Source organism: Bos indicus x Bos taurus, chromosome 5, assembly GCF_003369695.1.
Source record: "Bos indicus x Bos taurus breed Angus x Brahman F1 hybrid chromosome 5, Bos_hybrid_MaternalHap_v2.0, whole genome shotgun sequence".
NCBI lineage: Eukaryota > Metazoa > Chordata > Mammalia > Artiodactyla > Bovidae > Bos > Bos indicus x Bos taurus.
This window is the reverse complement of record NC_040080.1, coordinates 20,786,019-20,810,232: the sequence shown is the minus strand read 5'-3', so window position 1 is coordinate 20,810,232 and position 24,214 is coordinate 20,786,019. Positions and strand designations below refer to the sequence as shown.

The window sequence follows — 24,214 nt, the reverse complement described above, 5'->3', positions numbered from 1 at the left end:
TGACTCTGTGCGACCCCATAGATGGCAGCCCACCAGGCTCCCCTGTCCCTGGGATTCTCCAGGCAAGAACAATGGAGTGGGTTGCCATTTCCTTCTCCAATGTGTGAAAGTGAAAAGTGAAAGTGAAGTTGCTCAGTCGTATCCTACTCTTAGCGACCTCATGGACTGCGGCCCACCAGCCTCCTCCGTCAATGGGATTTTCCAGGCAAGAGTGCCGGAGTGGGGTGCCATTGCCTTCTCCGATAGACTTCATCTAAAACAACCACCTGGTAAGCTCAACACTCAACACCATGTAATTAGAACCTGAAAACATTTGCTTAGGCCTTAGCTTCTCAAATTAGCAAGTCCACTGAATATTTCCACTTCTTCCTGATCACTAGTTTCTCCACTTAATCAAAAACTCAATTCTCTCACCCACTTCTTGATAATTTTTCTTTACAATATTATACCTCTCTACAGAAATTTCTTTCTGCATGATATAATGTGCCCATTATTTCTAAATGTCACTAATTCTTTAATCTTCCACATTTAACATAGTTCTCATAACCTTTACTATGATTATGCTTCACCTTACAAATTGGTTTCTCCAAATTTAAAAATTAATTTACCTAGATTACTGAATATTTTACAGCACTGTGCTAAGCACTTTGCAGATATTACCTCATTTAATCCTGAAAGAATTTGAAATTTATTAAAAATAAATATCAAGTTTTTTTTACGAGGTGATAATACAACCTAACAGGTATTGTTAACTTTTTGTTGGCTTTTCTTTTGTCTTAATTTCAAGAACATACTCATGTAGATAAACACAAACACATCCATAGCTGATGAACACTGAACAGTCTGTTATTTCATATAAGCCTCAGTCTTTAGTTAGCACCAAAAGAAACAAACTCAAAGAACTCTAAATTTCAAAATACGGAAAAGAGGATGATATTAAAAAAATGTCAGCATTGGAAACCTAGTATTTGCTATTTACAAAGTATACTTCTTAAAAATAATCTTGGTGATATCAGATTTTTCAAAATATTATGTATGCTCTATTTCTCCTATTATAAAAATTAAAAATCAATATGTATTTTCTTTCTTTATACACAGAGCACATTGGAAGTTTATTTTGCTTTCTGTTGTGGTATTTTAATAATATGAGCTAACAGGTCACAGTTATTAGTATTCAGAAATACTTTTACCATGTAAGCACAGTTCAAGCCAAAATTTAACAAGACAATAATGCTCAAAAATATTTAAATATTAGTCAGAGCCCCTGTTTGAGTTTCATGAGCCTTACAGAAATTCCCATTGGCAATCTATTTTACATATGGTAATGTAAGTTTCCATGTTACTCTTTCCATACATCTCACCCTCTCCTCCCCTCTCCCCATGTCCATAAGTCTATTCTCTATGTTTATTTCTCCATTGCTGCCCTGTAAATAATTCTTCAGGGAGATGGGAGGGAGGTTCAAAAGGGAGGGCATATATGTATACCTATGGCTGATTCATGTTGAGGTTTGACAGAAAACAACAAAATTCTGTAAAGTAATTATCGTTCAATAAAAAAATAAGTAAATAAATTAAAAAGCTAAAAAATACTTAAACATTAGTAAAAGAGAAACATTTGGGGGGATTTCATCACTTCTTCCATTAATGTGCTTTTCAAATTTTTTATTTTTGCTTTTTTCATTTTTCTCAAAAAATTTTATTCTGTATTGGAGTAAGCTAACAGTATTGTGATAGTTTCAGGTGATGGCAAAGGGACTCAGCCATAAACATACATGTATCCATTCTCCCCCAAACTCCTCTCCCATCCAGGATGCCACATAAGTTCCCTGTGCTATATGGTAGGTCCCTGTTAGTTATCCACTTTAAATAGAGCAGTGTGTACATGCCCATCTGAAACTCCCTATCTATCCTTTCCCCACATCTTTTCTCCTCCTCCTGAAAACATAGTTCTCTAAGTCTGAGAATCTGTTTCTGCTTTGTAAATAAGTTCATTGGTATCATTTCTTTTTAGCTTCAGCATATAAGGAGTGTTATATGATAATTCTCCTTCTCTGTCTGACTTACTTTACTCAGTATATCAACTGATTTTTAAGTTCATCCATGTTGCTGCAGGGACAAGAAGGCCTGACATGCTGCAGTCCATGAGGTCAGACACGACTGACTGATAGAACAATAGCACCATGTTGCTGCAAATGGCATTATTTCAATTTAGGATACAACACGACATTCAGTCATAATGTTCTGTTTGTTCTGTAACACTTCCAGTCTTTTCTTGCAGCCAGATTTCATGTCAAATGCCCCTTAAGTTTGCTCTTCTGATGTTTTTCTCTTGTTTAGACTGGAAATGTGGGATTTTCAGAAAAACTACCACAAAGGTGAACTAACCTAAATCATCAGGTCTTATCAGGTATAACATTTATCCACAAGGTATGGATAAGGTGATAAGATAAGGTGATCTTAACCTTATCACTTGGTTTAATTTGTGTTTGTCAGGTTTTCCCACTGTGAAGTTATCATTTTCTTCTTTCCAAGCTCTGTTCTATGGAAGAAAGCAAGTCACCAAAGCCAGTCTACCCTCAGTCAGAGTTAAACTACACCTCCTGGGCAGAAGAATGTCTGAAAATTTTCTGTAAAGATTTGTCTTTTCTCTCCCATTTATTTAATTATTCAATCACTTATTTTTAATAGCATGGGTTCACTGATATGAATTTTATTCTTGGGTTTATAATGCAATACTACTTTATTACTTTTGTTGCATAAATTGTTCCACTTTTGCCTCTTGGGAGATCTTTTAGGTAGCTCCTCTGTGCCTTTGACCTACCCTAATCTTTTTATTTTTGAGCACTTTCTACTTTCTGTCACTGTAAGATACTCTCAGCTTATATATTTTCTCTGTGCTAACTTTAGAATCAGTCATTTCTCCAAAGAGCTCTAGTTCCTTTTACTGATGAATAACATTTAAAAACCAAGATCTGGGTACTGGGTATGTTTGCTGCTTTGGGGGTTTCACTGCTTCTAACTTTTTAAGTGGACAGAGCTAGGCATTGTATTAACCCATGTATACACACGTATGTGCATCTGTTTGTATATGTCTTCATCTGTATGTACATTGGGTGAAACATGAGTTCAAACAGATGTTGCTGACTCTAATCTAGTGGCACAGTATTTAGTCTAACCTACCTTTTCTGCTTGGTCTGTAACTTGCTTTTCAGAAAGTGTGAAATCTGTCTCCTACCAACTTCCATCTGTACACATAAATCCGTTTCAGAAGTGTTAACCCATCTATCATGAGAAACAAATTGACCAACTAGATCACTATGTAGGCTCCTTTTGCTTCTAACTTTATCATTTCTGACCAAAATGCCATTTTCCAAACCCACTTAAGTCAGCTCCTATTTTTCCCAACACTTTCAGTGAGATTGTTTCATGTATTTGTATTATAGTTAGATTCATTTGTTGTGATTTGCATCTCATTCTGGGATCCCTTGATATCTTGACGAATTTCTGTTTATTTTAGTCTACATCAAAATTCACTCTGTGATATACAGTTCTATGGACTTTGACAAATGCATAGAGTCATGTATCTGCTTCCCCAGGAAGCAGTTGCTTTACAATGTTGTGTTAGTTTCTACTATACAGCAAAATGAATCAGCTATTCAGTTCAGTTCAGTTGCTCAGCTGTGTCCAACTCTTTGTGACCCCATGAACCACAGCACAGCAGGCCTCCCTATCAACAACTCCTAGAGTTTACCTAAACTCATGTCTATGGAGTCAGTGATGCCATCCAGCCATCTCATCCTCTGTCATTCCCTTCTCCTCCTGCTCCTAATCCCTCCCAGCATCAGGGTCTTTTCCAATGAGTCAACTCTTTGCATGAGGTGGCCAAAGTATTGGAGTTTCAGCTTCAGCATCAGTCCTTCCAATGAACACCCAGGACTGATCTGCTTTAGGATGGACTGGTTGGATCTCCTTGCAGTCCAAGGGACTCTCAAGAGTCTTCTTCAGCACCACAGTTCAAAGCATCAATTCTTCAGCGTTCAGCTTGCTTCACAGTCCAACTGTTACATCCATACAGGACCACTGGAAAAACCATAGCCTTGACTAGATGGACTTTTGTTGGCAAAGTAGTGTCTCTGCTTTTGAATATGCTATCTAGGTTGGTAATAACTTTCCTTCCAAGGAGTAAGGGTCTTTTAATTTCATGGCTGCAATCACCATCTGCAGTGATTTTGGAGCCCCCCAAAGTAAAATCTGACACTGTTTCCACTGTTTCCCCATCTATTTCCCATGAAGTGATGGGACCAGATGCCATGATCTTAGTTTTCTGAATTTGTACACAAATCCCCTCTTGTTTGAATTTCTTTCCCATTCAGGTCACCACAGAGCACTGAGCAGAGTTCTCTGTGCTATACAGTTGGTTCTCATTCGTTATCTATTTTATACATAGTATCAATAGTTTAAATATGTCAACCCCAATCTCCCAATTCCTCTCACTCCCCTTCCCCCCTTGATAATTATACATTTATTCTCTACATCTGTCTCTCTACTTTTGCTTTGCAAATAAGGTCACCTATACCTGAATCATTCTTTTCAATAACTACTTTCCCACTTTGAAAATTACCCTGCTGTACATGGGCTATAGTAATCACTCAATTTCAATTAAATTATCTTCTTATCAGCAGGGTTGAGAGTCTGGAAATTGTGATATTTTTTTTTCTCCTTAACCACCACTATAAAATTTTGCTTTCCTTCTCCAAGGGTATGTTTTTTTTATTAATTGACCCATAATCTGACCTATAATGTGACCTATAATCTTTTTTATCTTATGCTGCTGCTGCTGCTAAGTTGCTTCAATCATGTCCGACTCTGTGAGACCGCATAGATGGCAGCCTGCCAGGCTCTGCCATCTCTGGAATTCTCCAGGCAAGAACACTGGGGAAGGTTGCCATTTCGTTCTCCAATGCATGAAAGTGAAAAGCGAAAGTGAAGTCAGTCAGTCATGTCTGACTCTTTGAGACCCCATGGACTGCAGCCCACCAGGCTCCTCCGTCCATGGGATTTTCCAGGCAAGAGTACTGAAGTGGGGTGCCATTTGCCTTCTCCGTTTATCTTATGGGCCTCTGCCAATATCTGCATGACAATTGATTAGTTTATAAAGCAGAATCCATTTTTCATGGTACAATCAAGTGGTAGGTGACAATCTAAGACACACTGGTTGATCATCCGAGGGTGTTAATAGATAACCGTCTTAACTATATGAATATCTAAGACAGCAATTTTGAAGCTATTTCCCCATTGTCTTTTTTTGCAAAGTGGTGAAAATTGTAGGATTGTGTGGTACAGTTTTCAAATAAACTCTAAAACATCCTCAGCAATTTCTTTAAAAAGTTAGAATAATAGTAGCAACAAAAAATTAGAAAATAAAAAATTGTACTGTATGTGTGTGTGTGTTAGTCACTCAGTCACATCCGACTCTTATGACCCCTTGGAATGTAGTCCACTAGGCTCCTCTGTCCTTGGGATTCTCCAGGCAAGAATATTGGAGTAGGTTGCCATTCTCTTCTCCATTGTTCTGTATATTCAGGAAGAAATGTACCATTACTGTCTTACATGTTTATTAGTAATCCTTTTCATAATTTCAGATAAACTATCCTTGGATATTGACGTCTTTGAAACAAAACACTATGTGTATATATAGGAGAATTTCACTGTTTTCTAGGTTATTTCCTGGACTAACAATGGAAAATTATACCTCATTTTTTCTTAATAATGGCATTAAATTAAACCTAAAGAACAACTGTCCTTTGGATGCAATCAATATGTAAAGTACCTCTAATAATGTGTGTTGTGAAGTATATGAATTTGCTTTTTCTTCTTTCCCATATGCCTTTTTTTTCTTGAAAGCAACTTTTCTCTTTAGGAATTAACCCCCCTTTCAATTTCACAGGCAGATTCTTTACCATCTGAGCCACCAGGGAAGCTGAAGATTACTGAAGGTGTAGCCTCTCTCTTCTCCAAGGGATCTTATACAGTTATAAATATTTGTTATACAATATTTCATTACATGTTTATAATATATATCACTTGTACTGTTTTCCATATCTTGGCCATTAATGTTCATAAACAATGCTACAATGAACATAATAGTAAAGATATCTGTTCATATTCCTGTTTTCATTTCCTTTGGTTATATATCCAGAAGTGGAATTTCTGGATCATATGGCAGTTCTATTTTTAATATTTTGAGAAATCTCCATACTGTTTTCCATAGTGCCACATCCATTTTTATTCCCACCAACAGTGCAAAAGGTTTTCCTTTTCTCCTTTCTTCACTAATACCTCTTACTCTTGTCTTTTTGATGTTAGCCATTCCAACAGTGGTGAGATATTATCTTATTGTGGTTTTGATTTAAATTTCCCTGATTATTAGTGATACTGAGTACCTTTCCATGTTGGTCATCTGCATGTCTTCGGAAAAATGTCTGTTCGGTTTTTCTGACCATTTAAAAAAATTGGATTTTATTTTTGGTATTGAGTTGTATGAGTTCCTTATGTATTTTGGATATTGTGTATGTGTTTGTTCAGTCACTCAGTTGTATCTGACTCTCTGTGACTCCTCGGACTGTAGCTCACCAGGTTTCTCTGTCCATGAGATTTTCTAGGCAAGAATACTGGAGTGGGTTGCCATGTCCTCATCCAGGGGATTCTTTCTGACCCAAGGATCAAACCAAAGTGTCTTGTGTCTCCTGCATCAGCAGGCAGATTCTTAATCACTGCACCACCTGGGAAATCTATTTTGGATATTAACTTTTATCAGATATATGATTTGCAAGTGTTTTCTACTATTTTGAGGTTTTTCTTTTCATTTTGTTGGTATTTTCATTTGCCCTGATATGCAGAAACTCTTTTAGTTAGATGTAGTCTTTTTAATTCAGTAAATTTACCTATACTAACATACGCCTGTGTCATAAAGAAGATTTCAATAAGGTGATTATATTGGATGTATAATATTCATTATATTAATAGGGAATTGACCAATCCTTAGTTTATGGACATATATTTTTTAATATTTATGGTTCTCAAATATAATACTGTCATGAGTGTTGTTTAAGAAAATTTGTTCACAACATGAATTTTTTAATGTCAAATCACTCTTTGATTTTATTTCCCTATATCTATTAGAATTTCTTTTAAAACATGATAAATAAATATGCAATATAATATGAGGCCTAATAATTATCCACAGTCCATTTGCCTGTGATCACCAGTGTCAATAATTTTCTATATTCATTGAATTAAACATATTTGCATATATTGTTTCTTCTTGTTTTTTATTCTTCTTTTTATATTGTTCCCCCTCATTTTCCTTCCTTTTTCCCTTTTTTATATGCCATTATAAGTGCCCACTACTGTTCTATTTGGTTTTTGCTCCTAAACATAACAAAACTTATTAGAACCTTCCTTCTAACTATTCTGTAAAGTGTTCTGTCTTTGAAACACATGGATATATAACCACCCAAGTGGAGAGGTGGTTAATCATATCACAGGGCTATAGTACAATAAAATTTACTTCATGCTAATATAATAGAACTACCCAAGAATAGGATACTGTGTATGTCCATATAATATTTTCATATTGGCTTATAAGTGATATTCACACATTAATGATTAATACTTTTTATTTTTTCCAACTTATCTGAATCCTGACCCAAAGCAACATAATCATATTTTTAAATTTAGAGTTAGAAAGTAAACAAAATAAAATTGAATTACAATATAGGCAGAAAGTCAGTGTAGAATATTTTTTATGAAGTCTCTGCTTTCTCCATCCCTGGCTTTACTGAGATCTTTGAAGAGTAAGGTTATAATATTCTTTTTAGTCAACCAATCTTGTGTTTTCATACATTAAATGATAAAATGTGGTCTATTTTAGGATTACTTGTAAAACCATTTGATCTGAACTGGACACAGGAGGATGGGAAACATGACCACTGCCTGTATCTGAGGTATCTTGTGTGGTTTCAACCAGACTTGAACATACATTGGTTTCTATGAGGTTATAAACCCAATGAGAAAAATCTTATGTCTATTTTTGTTTGTGTACATTATCTATTTATTCCCACTGCAAATATTGAACTTTTTTTCAGTTGAGCAGTGAAGAGTAAAAGGTTGATTTTGGTGGTTAACCCAACCATATTTATATGAATAGAATTTGCTTTTCCTTTGAAACAAAGTTGGGTGGGGGTAGTATCAAAAAACTTTAAGCCAATCTGTCACTATGTGGACGTGCAGATTTTATTTTGTGATTTCCATCTTCAAGTGCCATGTTATATAGGCAGTCGTTTAAATCTACCTTTAACGAACAGATGTTATTTCCAGTGTTACTCCTTTTTCTAATTAGTTTCCTTATATTTGTATCTTCCCTTACTTCATACTCAAGTTTCATGAAACATTTCACTCTAGAATACTCAGTTGTGTTATTTATGATAATGGCTTTTCCTAGTTAATTTCTGGAGCAATGGACTATTACCTAAACAAACCAGATGATACTTAAAGGCTTGTTGTATATAGTTTGGAGAAGGCAATGGCACCCCACTCTAGTTCTCTTGCCTGGAAAATCCCATGGACGGAGGAGCCTGGTAGGCTGCAGTCCATGGGGTCGATAAGAGTCGGACGCGACTGAGCGACTTCACTTTCACTTTTCACTTTCATGCATTGGAGAAGGAAATGGCAACCTACTCCAGTGTTCTTGTCTGGAGAATCCCAGGGACGGGGGAGCCTGGTGGGCTGCCGTCTCTGGGGTCGCACAGAGTTGGACACGACTGAAGCGACTTAGCAGTAGCAGCAGCAGTATATAGTTTAGTTAAGTAGGGATGACTTTATTTCTGTATATCTATTAGAAAATATCCAGTTATAGATTCACATTTCCTCTGTGGTTTTTTTGCCAAATTTAGTTAGTTTCATACAACTGTAAGTAGCTGCCCCACCTGAGACTATGTCTGATCTTCTCATCAACTCTAGGAAGAAAGTGGAAGAGATAACTCTTCATTCACCTGCCAACATCTTTGTAAGCTCTTCTTCACACTTGGGATAAATAAATAATCCAAAAGGCTCTAGAATGTCAGATGCTTCAGACTGTGAACAACCTCCAGGTATTTTTTCTTTTTAAACCTAAATGACTTATGCCGTTTTAATGAAAATACAATTTTGGTGGTTTTTATTTGATATAATGCTAGTTATAATTATTCTAGGAGCATTATATTTTTAACATTTCCCAGATTACCTGAAAGATTGCTTTTAAACATATTTTAAAAAATAATTATCTTATTTCTTGACTCGGTCCAAAGTGTAAGCAACCAGCTTAAATACTTTTAGGAAAGCTGGGCCGTTGAGTGGAAATGTGGTTTGAGTATCTTTGATTTTATTTCTATAATATTTGTATTTCTAGGGATCTTTGGAAATAGTAATTGTTCTCAAATTCTAATCTCATTTGTTTTACAAAGTTGTAAAGTTATGATATATTTTCTGTGTTAAAAGAAAATACAGAGCAGACAGAGACCATCCCTATTGTGGACTTGGAACCATCTCTTGCCCTTCCTCCTCCTCCTCCTGAGGATGAATGGGGCCCAATTCCTGAGCACACCAACGTGAACGGTAAAGTAGACACACTAGAGTTTATTCATTTATGGTCTCTCTTTGTTATCTTTAGGTACACCTTCCATTTTATGTTTCTCTAATTGTTACTATCTAGAAATTTTAAAATTTAGAAAAAATATAGAGATGAGAATGTTTAGAACATGTATTTAGGAGTAAAACAAATGCGTATTTTCTGACAGCGGTTTGACGTTTTCATATATGAAGGAGCATAGTTAAACATGGAAGAAGCCATGGTCCACATTTAGAATTGTTTTCTTACATAAAACAGAGAACTTGATCAAGGTTTAAAACTCAGAAAATGTGTAAAAAAGACAAAGATAAAACCCTATTACATGATACCTCTTTTTGATCATAATTAACCAACATAATTTAATAGAGGAGGGTTTCTCAACCTCAGGTTTAAGAACATTTTGGACTAGATGACTCTTGGTTAGTGATTGTAGAATGTTTAGCATCTTTTTGACATCTATGCACTAGATGTCAGTACTACCTGACCCTCAATAATCACATCAAGAGTGTCTCCAAATATTTAATATTGTCCTCTGGGGATTAAACTTTCCTCTGGTTGATAACCACCAGGTTATATTATACAGAAAGTTAAATAAATGATTTGGATATTAGTTATAAAAATAACTATTCTCTAATATGGCAGCTTTTCATTTTGTTTCAAAAGTACAATTCTTTATTTTTGAAATACAAAAAAAAATACTTTTTTTTTTACACTAGAGTTTATACATTTGTTTTGGAGGGAAATAAACTTACCAACAAAAAACTATTAACAATGATCTCTGAAAGTTTAATTTCTAGAATGTGGGGATGAAGCATATACTTTTGTGAAATTGAATAAATTATAGATATTGTTTCATCTAAAACCAACTATTGTCCTTTTAAAACAGTCACTAAGATTTACTGTAATTCTTTATGAATGAGGCTTCCCAGGTGGTGCTAGTGGTAAAGAACCTGCTTGCCAATGCAGGAGATGTAAGAGATTCAGGTACCCTGGGTCAGGAAGACTCCTTGGAGGAGGGATGATAACCCACTCCAGTATCTTCCCTGGAGAATCTCATGGACAGAGGAGCCTGATGGGCTACAGTCCATAGGGTCTCAAAGAGTCCAACACGACTGAAGTGACTTAGCATGCACACATCAAGGGAATCTACTACAAGTCATCAAGTGAAAAAAAAAGAGTTCTATCTTAATAATAGCACAGATTTAATATTGATAAGCATTTCTGTATCTGATTGTATGAATGAGGGTAATGTAGTCTGAACTGAAAGTTTGTACCTAATATTTAAGGTTAATTTTAATAATACCTGTATGTAAATTTTTTACCTGCACTGTAAGTCCCCAAAGATATGCCTAGGTTTAATGATTCACTAGGAGAACTCACAGGACCCTATAGAGTTGTACTTGTAGCTGAGATTTATGACAATGGAAGGATAACAAACATAATCAGCAAAGGGAAAAGGTGCATGAAGTGAAGTGTGGGGGAGACCAGGCTCAACCTTCCTAGAGTCCTCTCCCAGTAGAGTCACACAGGTCACAGGAATTCCCCCAGCAATACATCATGACAATGTGTCAAATGTTGACAACCAGGGAAACTCATTAGAGAATCAATGTTCAGAGTATTTATTAGGGGGTTAATCCCATAGGTAGCATCTGGTTGGCATGTAACAAAATTCCAGACTTCCCAAAGGGAAGCAAAAGCTACATTGTTTGTACAAACAGAGAAGACAAGGTGAGCCATTACTATCAATTAGTGGTTGTGGAAACTCTACTGAAATGTAGGTTTCCAGATCCCAGCCATGGCCAGCCTTGTAAGCGGGCCTTTCAGGATAGAAATCAGGTCTGCTACATCAATTATTTTCTGTAAATCCTCTAAAATACTTTTTCCTCTCTTATTCAGCCTAATAGTTTATAGTAATTCACACTTTGGGTATTATTTTTCATAAAATATATAGCACTTAAACAATAATATTAAAATAATGATATTAATCTTTCAAATAACAGGAGCTTACTTTATCTCTGATTTTTCACTCACTCTGTTTCTTAGCTTCTCGTTTTTCCTTCTCTCTCTATGGAATAATTCCTGTGATCCTGGGAATCTTCAGCCTGCTGCTTTTGATGCTGTGTGGATTCTTTGGTTACCAGTGTAAGTCCAATTAATTGGAGAAAAAGAAATAATAGACTCTTTGTCCGATTATCATGTTTCTTTAAATCATTTCCAGATAATAGTTTTTGGTAAATGTTTTATTGCCATACTGAATGAAGAACAGGAAAAAAATGATATAAAAATATTACATTTTTTATTTTATGAATGAATTTAACCTTGTGAGCTCTCAATAATCATTTTTTCCCAAGGAGATTATATGATTGAAATTACTGCAGAAGATATTAATAGTAGTGATTATACTACTATAATCACAGAATCATTATTTTGAAGATTATTTTGAAGATTACAACCTACTAAGATATCAAGCTCAGTGAATATGTAACGTCTTTACTCTGAAAATAAAAAGTAACTTCTTTTACAATTTCTTCATACTGCCCATTTCTCCAGCATCATAAATTAGATGAACAGAATATTTTAATTAGTATTAAAGTTGTTCACAACTAGTTATTTAAGTATAGTGTTTTCACATTGATAACGTTAGTTTGAAATTCAGAACTTTAAGATTTGATTAGAAAGTGAAATTCTACACATTACATCAAGTCATGATGCCAAAAGATTTATTTGAGACTTGGCTTTGTCAAGTCTCATTGTCATCTGTTTTAATTCAGCTGAAGCATTGTTCTGTTAATATAAGCATACGTTCAATCTTACAAGGAATTAGGATGATATTTTAGATTTAGGTATAGACTTTAAAAGTAACAGTGGATAAATGGAAACATATTTAGCTAAATATCTTATTATAGTTGTTAAAACATTTTTTGGGAACTTTATTAAGGATATGCTACAAAAATTAAGCTTCAAAAAAAAATTAAGCTTCACAGTCTCTCTACCATTTCATAACTGAGCATGTGTTTTATATTTATCTGGAATTCTTGTTCTAGACTTTCAAAGTGTTCAGGAATCAGAGAGCAAGATGAAGAGCTTTAACCAATGGAATGAGTCTTTCCAAAACAAAGAGAAAAAATTTATTCAGGTTCAAAAACTTCTTGACCAAAATAAAGGTAATTTTAGAACTAGAACAAATTATCTTTACAGAATGCTAGATTGTTTTTCTTGTTGCAGCCATAAAATGATTGGTTATATAATAAAAAAAGGAGTTTATACAGCAGCATAGTGGTGTTGATGGCTTCTTGTTTTTTTTTTTTTTAATTCTTCATTGATCTTCTGAAACTGCAGGAGTCTCATATTTACCAAATGTATCCTCTTGTATTAGTTAACTAACTTGTTCACTCAGTTAAGCATGCACATTTATTCAATGCACACCAGGTGCCAGCCACTTGGCTGGTGATCAATGATAAATACAATATGAACCCTGCCCTCGGGAAGCTTAGAGAAAACATATAAACCAAACATAAACAAAAGTTTCAAAGTGTGCAGGAGAAGTATGTGCAAAATGTTCAGGGAGCATGAAAATGGAAGAATACAAATATCTGGAAATCAATGGCATTGTCATAGTTTGTAAGTGCCTCCTAAGGAGGGGGTGTTTATAATAATTATCATAAGGCTTCTTTTATGCTAATTAAATTTTAATACAAAAATAGTGTAGATAAGTATTTTACAAAGGCCTTGCATTAAAATGTTAGTTTTTTCCTTTGAGATATTGAACCTATATTGAATAATTAAATGAACAACCTGAGAATCCCTTAGTGATTCATCATGTTAAAAACCTGGTTTCTTTTTTTTTTTTTTATTGAAATGTAATTAACACATAACTTTGTGTAATTTTGAGCTGTACAATGTGTGGTTTTGAAACATTTGTATATCGCAATATGGTTACTATAATAGCATTAGCTTATGCCTTTATTATGACACAAGTTGTCATTTCATTTTTTGTGTTGACAATAACTGAGATCTATTCCTTTAGCAATTTTGAGCTTATAATACAGTACTGCTGACTATAATCACTAAATTGCGCATTTTAAAACGCTAATTTCTAAGCACCTGATTATTTCAGGCAGAGATGAAGCTAATTAAGTAGGGAAGGGAACTGGACTAAAACTATTTGTACACTGTGCCTGTTGACCATTGTTATTATTATGACTCTTCAAATAGTACAAAATCGGATGAAATGTGTGGTCATCTCTAATGTTAAGTCTCGTTGTCTTATATAGAAATCCTAGAGAAGCTCCAAAACCAGAATAAGAATATGACTGAGGCTCTACAAGAACTAAAGGCAAAAGGAGGTAATTTGGAAGTGAGACAATTCTGAGTTGACAATAATTTGTAATAATGACCTCATTCTTTTAAGCAGGGGAGTGTGAGGACATAAGGCCTTGTTTGGGAAGTTCTGTGGGCTCTGAGTTATATTTTCTTTCCTAGGAGACGGGTGTGGATCTCCTCTGAGTCACTGGGTACAACACAGAGACCACTGCTACTACCAGACCATGAAAACAGTTTCTTGGTCAGAGTGTTCAGATCTTTGTGTCTTTTGGAATGCTACATTTTTAAACACAGAAAGGAGTAGATTGATGGTGAGATTCTATTTCATTCTTTACTTCTGGGATATAAATGTGTAGTAGCCACCAGTGGAAGGAAGAGCTCACCCGCAGCTCTGAAATCAGGGTAAGGGGAGCTCTCCTGTTTCATTTCCATTCATCTTTCCGTTGAGTGCTCCACCTTTCTTTCCTAACATACATGCACACATTCATTGCGGAAACATTGCATTTGCTGTTCCCTCTTCCCTTGTGGCTCAGAGGGTAAAGAATCTGCCTGCAGTGTAAGAGACCTAGGTTCTATCCCTGGGTTGGGAAGATCCCCTGGAGAAGGGAATTGCAACCTACTCCAGTATTCTTGCTTGGAGAATTCCATGGACAGAGGAGCCTTGTGGGCTATATATAGTCCTTGGGGTTGCAAAGAGTTCCACACGACTGAGCAACTAACACTTTCACTTCACTGCATGTAATAGTCTTCTCTCTGATACAACCATGGTGAACTACTTCATCTCCTTCAGCTGTTTATACACTTGTCAGCCTCTTAATGAGACCTGCCCTGACACCTACTTAAAATTGCAACCTGTGTATCAGCGCCCACCCCACCCCTCAGCCTCTCCTCTTCACTTGCAGGCATTCTTACCCTGCTTTAATTTTTATAGCTCTTGTCACCTTCTTATATATCATATTATTTATATGTATGTTGTTGACTTCTGTCTGGCCCACAACCCTCCAAAGCAGGGATTTTTCACATTTTTGTTCCATGATATATCTCAAGCTCTAAAAACAGGCACAGAGTTGAACAAATGGTCAAATAATAAAGTGATTCATATATTGGTGTGGTGTCCTCTTAAATGGAAATTTTTCTGTTATATCATCACTTACTATTTGGCTCAGAAAAAAATAATATTAACCTGGTAAAAGTATTAAAACACAAGCTAAAAATTGTGAAGTAACTATATCAAAAAGAGACAGGAGGTGAGAAAATAGAGCATGAGACTAAAAATTCTGCCTTTGTAAAATAGGAAGTCATAGGACAAACAGGAGAAGATAATTGCCTCTGGAGAAAGGCATTTAGTGAGGGAGGGATGACTACACACACACACACACACACACACACACACACACACACACATATATATATATATATAGCATCACTTGACTTCTAAAACCAAGTGCATGTATTTGTGTAATAAATTTTTAAAAATATCTGTAAGTTTAAAAAAGTGTATGAATTAAAAAACAGTTAACACTGTGCCCTTTCTTTTTGCAACTTAAATATTTCTAAAATACACTGGGAAAATAATACCCTTTTCATTACTGGGACTAAGCTAAAAAACAAACAAAAAAAATGATTAGCTTTGTTTATTTTATTTTTGGGGTTGAAGAAGAACTCAAATATTTTTTCAATGTTTCACTTATCAGTGGGCATATATATACTGCATTATTTTTATGATTCTTTAGACACCAGTTTTTTAGATTCTTTTTTTATGATTCTTTAGACACAGGACAGGGAAGCCTGGAATGCTGCAGAGTCGGACACAACTGAGTGATTGAACTGAACTGAACTGAGACACAAGTTCTGTATTTTTGTGTCTAATGGACTTCTGGTGTTAATAGCTTTGTGCATTCTGTTTCCATGCAGTGTATTCTGAAGTTACTTGCAGTAAACCAAACTTGGCTTGGCCTGTCTTATAAGGAAAAGGACAATGAATGGAAGTGGGAGGATGGTTCTCTTCCTTCTGGCCTGTAAGTTTCTACTAAATAATCCAATGCCTTACTCTTTTTGCAATGTCTAGCCTAAAGAGTTTTGAGGAAATAGAGATTATTAGGGACAAAATTTAGTCCTCTTTACTTCTCGCTTTTGTTATTTCATATTATATTGTCAGCAATTTTATAAATAATTAAGTCATTTAGATATTTTAAAATTAGTGTAAGTATATCCTTATTATTAGATGACCTGAATGATTACAATTTCAGGTAAGAAATATGATTATGGGAAAGAATATCATAAGTATGAATCTGAGTACCTCTCTGGTATTTTTATTGGGAACAAGCATAGAACTGTCATTTCTCATACAAATAATTTAGGTCTATTTTTTGGTTTTAAAGGCATATTTTTCAGTTGTTATTCAGAAACACTGCATTAGACAACTATGTCAGGAAAAAATATTTCAAGCTCTTTCATCACCATGTGCCAATCTTAGAGAATAAGATTGATAATCTTGATAGCCAATTATTTTTACTTTGTTCCATTAGGTTATATTATTCTGATGTTTAGTAAGGCTGTTTTTCTTCTAACTTATAATGTCAATACTTTTGACAGTTTTATCCTATTTATCTTTTTATTTCTTTTAAGATTTCTTGTATATAGTTTGTAACTTCTCTTGCAGGCACAGCTTTCCAGTTTTTTCCTTTAATAATTTGCTCTTTAAGTTTATTTGCTTCTATCACATAAACAGATGATTAACATTTAAATAAAATTAGATTTTTTTAACTCATTTGAAATTTATCTTAACACATAAAGGTGTGAAGGAGAAAGCTGAGGCATGTACATGAGTATTCAAATGTAGATGTAATTATATCTGTCTCTCTATGTATATTTCAATTAGGCAATCACTTTTCAGAGCACTGCTTAAACGACTCATTTTTTATCACTGGTTTTAATATCATTCATCATATACTAGAATTTAATATTTAAATAATTTTAGTCATCATATATGTCCCTTAAATATTTCATAGTTTTTACGAATATTTTGTGTGTAAACATATATGAATATTTTCCTGAAATTGCTGTACTAATGCATCAAATTTTTAATCTATTTTGACTTTTATGGTCAATCATTTTAATTACAGGAATTTTATGAGTTGAAAGGTTTCCTCTACTTCAAACCTTGTACAATGTTTGGAACATAGAACATTCAATAGATATGTTGAATTAATAAATGAAATAATGTATGAACTATTTTGGCAATTTAATTTTCCCAACACAGTTCAGAATTTCTTTCTAGTTCCTTTGGTATTTAAAAAAAATGTACTATGCCTTTAGCAATTCAGTAAATAAGCTTTGTCTTTTTTTTCAGATAGTATTAAACAACCAGTTTTGCTCTAGAGTGGATGAAAAGTCATTTTATTGACATTGAACTAAAATATTCCTTATATTCTAGATCTTTAGTAAAGGATTAAATTCAACCAGAATGTTTGGTAGCATCTGCCTACTAGCATTTCTACCAATGGTGATTTTCTAAATTGAAGTAAGATGAATGTATCAGAACAGAGGCAACTGTCCCAGCATAGTACATATACACTTGATCTTTGAACAATGTAGAGCAGGGGTGGGGGTTAGGGGCACCAACTCCTCCATGTAGAAGAAAATCTGCTTGGAAGTTTTAATTGGCCCTTTAAAACTACATGTTAAACTAGCCATGGATCCTGTAATACTGTAGGATTTACTATTGAAAAAAATCTTCATCTAGTTAGAACTGAGTAGTTGAAATCCATGTTGTTCAAGGATCCGTACACACATACATTCACACGCTCTCTCACACACACAAATATACGTATATGTGTGTATATATATACACACACAAAATTTAGAATATATATATATATATACAGGAGAAGGAAACTGCAACCCACTCCAGTATTCTTGCCTACAGAATCCTGTGGACAGAGGAGCCTGGTGGGCTGCCATCTATGGGGTCACACAGAGTCGGACACGACTGAAGTAACAACATACATGCATGCATATATATATATATATATATATATTCTAAATTTTGTTAGTAATTCTGGCTAGCTTTTATATCTAACATATTTACAAGTAAAGTATTCCCATTCCAGCTGCAACTGTACATGCATGTGTTTTCTTTTTAAAATTAATTTATTTTAATTGGAGGCTAATTACTTTACAATATTGTAGTTGTGCTGATCTATACTTAAACTTAATTCTGTATCCCAGATCATATGTCCTGTCTTTCCTGCTATTGTCATAATTTTCACAACTGGACCAGTCTCTTCTTCTTTATACAGGTGTACCTTTTCCCACATGTAAAATATTGGGTTGGCCAAAAGTTTGTTCTGATTTTTCCATAAACTGTTACAGAAAAAAAAATGAACAAACATTTTGGACAATAAAGTAAAAGTGAAAGTCTCTCAGTCCTGTCTGACTCTTTGCAACCCCATGGACTGTCCATGGAATTCTCCTGGCCACAATACTGGAGTGGGTAGGCTTTCCCTTCTTCAAGGGATCTTCCCAAGCCAGGAATCGAACCTGGGTCTCCCGCATTGCAGGCGGATTCTTTACCAACTGAGCTATCAGGGAAGCCAGTACTTAGAAATAATTAACACATTTTGTGAAACTTACTTATCATATGTCTATCTCTTTGTGTATATAGCATCGTGTGAGTTCTTTGAAAAGAGGGAGAGTGAGTGCCTTTACTCCCCCAAATTCCCTACAGTGCCAGGTATAATAAATTTCACACATCATGTTCTAAAGTAATGTTACTTTATTTGAACACAGCAAGTGGAGTCTACCAAAGCCAAGTATGGATTTCCAGGGGAAGTGTGTGTATGCAGGCGTGCACACTGTCGGCATAGATAACTGCACCATGTCTTCCTCGTGCCTGTGTGAGAAGCCTGTCTGTGCTTAAAACTCAGAAGAAGAAGGTTAAAAGAAAACTGATGAGGTTTGCACATCTCAGTAACATTCAGATTCACAATCTGCCTGTCTTTATTCTACTGTCACTTTACGTTATTCATAACTTTTTTGTTTTTGGCAGAAACTGATAAATGACTTCATGAAAGAAGAATCCAGAGTCTAGAGTTAAAGCCAAAATATCAGAGTGTCACACAAAGCATAGACACTCAGAACCTTTTGATTTTTTGAGAATTATACAAATGAATTAATAAACATATTTGTCATAAATACTTAGTCTCTAGGAGTCTTTTTATATTTAAAAATCTACTTATTTATTTTCAATTGTGACCTATGAAAATAATCCTGTAAAACAAATATAGTGGGGAATATAAGTGATAAACGGTTTACAACATAGCATACAAAAATGTAAAAAATACAAAGAAATATGAATAATAATAATAAAAGGCAGAAAACTTTTTTAAATTAATTAAAACAAATTGCTAAAGTTATCTGTTTCTCAAAACTGCTTGCAAAAGTCTTCCTAGCAGATTTTCAATATATCAGTTTCATTTAACATCTTTAATTTCTTGTTTCTCACCTTAGTGGAAAAGTTAAACTTCCTGCCGAAGGCTATTTTTAAATAGAAGCTGGGTCGGTTCTCCCCTAAATCCCACAGTTTCAAGTTGTTACGTCATTAATTCCTCCATTGCCTACATGCAACCACTTCCACTTAAAGAGCATTACTTTCAATCCATAAATACACCCATACATCTCTACCTATTTGTTATATTCATGTCTTCTAATCACTCCTTTTATGGGTTTCTTTTCACAGTAACTGTACTTGAGCAAAACTTCTACACTGATTATGTACTTTCTCACTTCTCAATCATCTTAGAATGTCATTATTCATCTTCTCTTTTCTCCTCTTTATTGGTACTGCTTTTGTTTGACACTAATTATCTGTTATTCACTCATTCACCCACTTTGAATCTTTTTATCTGTCTCTTTTAAGCAGTAAGTTTAATTCATAAATTCAATTTATTTCAAAATGTTATTTCTGAGATCAAATATTTTATTTCATGCTATTTGATCTATCAATAGAATTTTACTGAGTACTTATTTCATTCTTTTTGACACATTATCAGCAGCAGCAGCATTGTCATCTTTGGACACAATATTATTTTACTTTTAACAGCTTTTGTTCTTTCTTAGTTTTCTTCTTACTACTCTGGTCCCGTGCACTTAGTTTTCTTTATGGATTTTTCAATTGCTTCCTAATGTTGAAGCTTGAAGTTTATATCAAGGAATATTCATTTCATTTAGGATAACATATGATTTATTGTCACAGGTAACGGTAGAGAGACTTTTGCTGTAAGAGATAATAGACCAGAAAAGAAAGTGAAGTCGCTCAGTCGTGTCTGACTCTTCGCGATCCCATGGACTGTAGGCTACTAGCTCCTCCATCCATGGGATTTTCCAGGCAAGGGTACTGGAGTGGGTTGCCATTTCCTTCTCCAGGGGATCTTCCCAACCCAGGGATTGAACCCAGATCTCCCACATTGCAGGCAGACGCTTTACCGTCTGAGCTACCTGGACTCAAATACTTCTACTGCACTATCAGTATACCTAAGATTCTGCCAGTTATTCTATGAGTCTCAGTTTCCTAATTTACAAGATGGGGATAATAGCTGAAGCTCATAGTTGTTTGAGGATTAGGCAGGATCATCTGTTTGAGGCATTTAGGAGAAAGACAAGAGTGTGTCCAGTAGATGTTAGCTACTATTTAAGATGAGAAGGAAAATTTGAAGTTTCTTATAAACTGTGAAACATTGTATGATTTAAAGGTATTTTTATTATAAATAATAATGGCAAATGTAGAAATTATGATGGTTGAATGCACACTCTTCATAAATATCACATTAACTTTTTAACCTTTTTTAATCTACCTCCCTTTTTTCTATCTTGCACTCCTTCCTCTCCCCTTATTTCTTCATTCAATTACCTACACTCTTTTCTTTGTTTACTATCTTCCTTTCCTTTTACTTGTTATATTTCAGGTAGAGTTTATTAATTACAAGTGACAGAAACAGAATTTAACCTAGTGTGGGCAAAAAGGGAGAACTTTTGGAAATATACTTGCTTAGCCCCTAACATTGAAAGAAAGTTTGAATAAACAAACCATAAGAAAGGAGATGGAGTAGTTTAGCCACAGGGGAAACTGGAGCTGGAACTTGAACTCTACCAGGGTGATCCATTCCTTTTCTCTGCCTGTCTCAGGGTGGGGTTTTAAAAAAGATTTTTCATGAATATAGGTTTCTTCCATATAATAGAAAACATGGACAATATCTATTCTCAGGCCCCCTATTTTATGGCTTCTATTATGAGTATTATGAGAGAGATTCTTCTCATTTAATTTCAGTAGAAAAAAAATAGTAAATAATGGCACATTAAGGAAAAGCTAAGCCCAGAAAACACATCACCTTGGCCATAGCTCTATGTATTGGAGAGTGGGAGGTTCTCAGAAGAAGAGGTGTATGCTGGCTGATAGTTGCAAGAAAGCTCCTATAAATATGCACTAATTTTGCCTGTACAAACAAAAATTACCCCAAATTAAATATATTCCTTGACAGTCTAGAGATTTTAAGATAAAGTAATAATACTGACTCATTGGAAAAGACTCTGATGCTGGGAGGGATTGGGGGCAGGCGGAGAAGGGGATGACAGAGGATGAGATGGCTGGATGGCATCACTGACTCGATGGACGTGAGTCTGAGTGAACTCCGGGAGTTGGTGATGGACAGGGAGGCCTGGCGTGCTGCGATTCATGGGGTTGCAAAGAGTCAGACACAACTGAGCGACTGAACTGAACTGAATAATACTGAGCATATATTTAAAATTTACTATGTGTCAAGTGCTAAGTATTTACATGCATTAGTCAAGATAACCCTATGAAGTAGATGGCAATATTTTATAGAAAAGAGAAGTGGTTAACTTTCCAAGGTTGTAGAACAAGTTAGTAACAGACCTAGAATTTGATGCAGATATGTTTTTTCTAATTTATTTTTTAATTTTATTATTGGAGTATAACTGCTTTACAGTGTTGTGTTTCTGCTATACAGGAAAGTGAATCAGCTATAGGTATAAATATACACACATTAAAGATTGAAGGCAGGAGGAGAAGGGGACGACAGAATATGAGACAGTTGGACGGCATCACTGACTCTATGGACGTGATTTTGAGTAAGCTCTGGGAATTGGTGATGGACAGGGAGGTCTGGTGTACTGCAGTCCACGGGGTCTCAAAGAGTCAGACACGACTGAGTGACTAAAATGACACACTTTGCCCCTAATCCCACCTCTCTAGGTCACCACAGAGCACCGAGCTGAGCTCCCAAATGCACACGTCTTAATGCCACAACTCATGCCCTGAAACACATAGCTACATATATCTTCTCATATACCGATTCAAAGAAGCATTGGTAGAAGCATAGTATACTGATTAATGGCAGGTGACATTATGCTGGTAACCTTAGAAAATCATAAATAATGGTTCTGTGTTCAATAAAAATAGTGGGGAACTCAAAAGACTATATGGCCTTTGCAGTTTTGCAGTAGAATAGCAGTGTTAGAATAAGAACAAGTTCTCTGGAAAGTACACATAAGGGTGCCACTCAAATTTAAGAATAAAGCAGGAGAGGAATCCTAGTGGATTTTATATCTAGAAAAATATATCGATAAATTCCCCAAATCTCAATTTTTTTTTAGTATGTCAGGCTTCCAAGGAAATTGTATCTGAGACAGAGATTATTGTGTCAAAGGGGCTCTTAATGGAAGAGAAAGAAAATAGTATTGAACAGAAAAAGATGTGATAAACCTATAACTGAGATGGGGTTCAGTTCAGTTCAGTTCAGTGGCTCAATTGTGTCTGATTCTTTGAGACCCCATGGACTGCAGCACACCAGGCCTCCCTGTCCAGGAAGGGTTAATTTGTTGCTCACTCAACATCCCTTTTAGTCAGTGGACTTCTAAACCAATATGGTCACAGAAATGTCTTTATTTTTCTATGGTGTAGGTAGCTCAAGATTTAAATAGTTTTAAGGTTTGGTGTTGGTTAACACAAGCCATAAGACCAGTTCAAGCAGAAGGGAAATAAACTACATGCTTTGATGAAGGTAAACCATAGATACATAGCAGAGAACATGAGAAAAGGAGAGATTTTTGTGGCTAACTTTGGAAACACAATGTGGGAAAGATGTAAACACAACTCACATCTTTTCCACATTCAAAATCTGCTCATCTTGAAGTTTAGGATTTCCTCATTTCAATAAAGTCAAGTTGTAAATAAGGATCACTGAGTTATGTTCACTGGGATCAGATTCACGGGCAGGTCCTTTCAGTCCAGTGATCTGTATATTAAAAGCAAGTTTTCTGTTCCCCAAAACTCAAGAAAAAAAGTAGTGAAAAATTGTCTTCCACAAAACTCTTCCGCAAAACTCGTCCCTGGTGCCAAAAAAGGTTGGGGCCTGCTGCTTTATTTTCTAGAATGGGTACTGTATACCAATAAAGTTCAGAGCATTCTTTACATATAACAAACAGTTCAGTTCAGTTCAGTCGCTCAGTCGTGTCCGACTCTGCGACCCCATGAAGCGCAGCACGCCAGGCCTCCTGTCCATCACCAATTCCCGGAGTTCACTCAAACTCATGCCCATCAAGTTGGTGATGCCATCCAGCCATTTCATCCTCCGTCATCCCCTTCTCCTCCTGCTCCCAATCCCTCCCAGCATCAGAGTCTTTTCCAATGAGTCAACTCCTTGCATCAGGTGGCCAAAGTACTGGAGTTTCAGCTTCATTATCATTCCCTCCAAAGAAATCCCAGGGCTGATCTCCTTCAGAATGGACTGGTTGGATCTCCTTTCAGTCCAAGGGACTCTCAAGAATCTTCTCCAACACCACAGTTCAAAAGCATCAATTCTTCAGCGCTCAGCCTTCTTCACAGTCCAACTTTCACATCCATACATGACAACTGGAAAAACCACAGCCTTGATTAGACGGAACTTTGTTGGCAAAGTAATGTCTCTGCTTTTCTATATGCTATCTAGGTTGGACATAACTTCCCTTCCAAGGAGTAAGTGTCTTTTAATTTCATGGCTGCAATCACCATCTGCAGTGATTTTGGAGCCCCAAAAAATAAAGTCTGACACTGTTTCCACTGTTTCCCCATCTATTTCCCATGAAGTGATGGGACCAGATGCCATGATCTTCGTTTTCTGAATGTTGAGCTTTAAGCCAACTTTTTCACTCTCCACTTTCACTTTC

General features: G+C 35.5%; 1 protein-coding gene and 1 non-coding gene across 2 annotated transcripts; one reads left to right on the top strand and one right to left on the bottom strand.

Annotated features, from left to right (window-relative positions):
* The first annotated feature begins 8,976 nt into the window (after positions 1 to 8,976).
* Positions 8,977 to 19,188, top strand: LOC113893632 (killer cell lectin-like receptor 5). Its single transcript, XM_027543529.1, has 9 exons — positions 8,977 to 9,152; positions 9,538 to 9,654; positions 11,711 to 11,809; positions 12,712 to 12,831; positions 13,942 to 14,013; positions 14,150 to 14,301; positions 15,905 to 16,008; positions 18,782 to 18,947; positions 19,041 to 19,188. The coding sequence occupies exons 1-8, from the start codon at positions 9,119 to 9,121 to the stop codon at positions 18,909 to 18,911; spliced, it is 828 nt and encodes a 275-aa protein (XP_027399330.1). The 5' UTR covers positions 8,977 to 9,118; the 3' UTR covers positions 18,912 to 18,947; positions 19,041 to 19,188.
* Positions 18,512 to 18,583, bottom strand: TRNAC-GCA. Its single transcript has one exon. It is a non-coding gene; the product is annotated as a tRNA-Cys (tRNA).
* Positions 19,189 to 24,214: the final 5,026 nt, after the last annotated feature.

Excerpts from the sequence above, each read along its gene's own strand:
- LOC113893632 (XM_027543529.1), top strand. The coding sequence starts at position 9,119 with ATGTCAGATGCTTCAGACTGTGAACAACCTCCAG. Across the intron at positions 9,153-9,537 it reads AGACTGTGAACAACCTCCAG|AAAATACAGAGCAGACAGAG; the intron begins GTATTTTTTCTT and ends CTGTGTTAAAAG. Across the intron at positions 11,810-12,711 it reads TGGATTCTTTGGTTACCAGT|ACTTTCAAAGTGTTCAGGAA; the intron begins GTAAGTCCAATT and ends TTCTTGTTCTAG.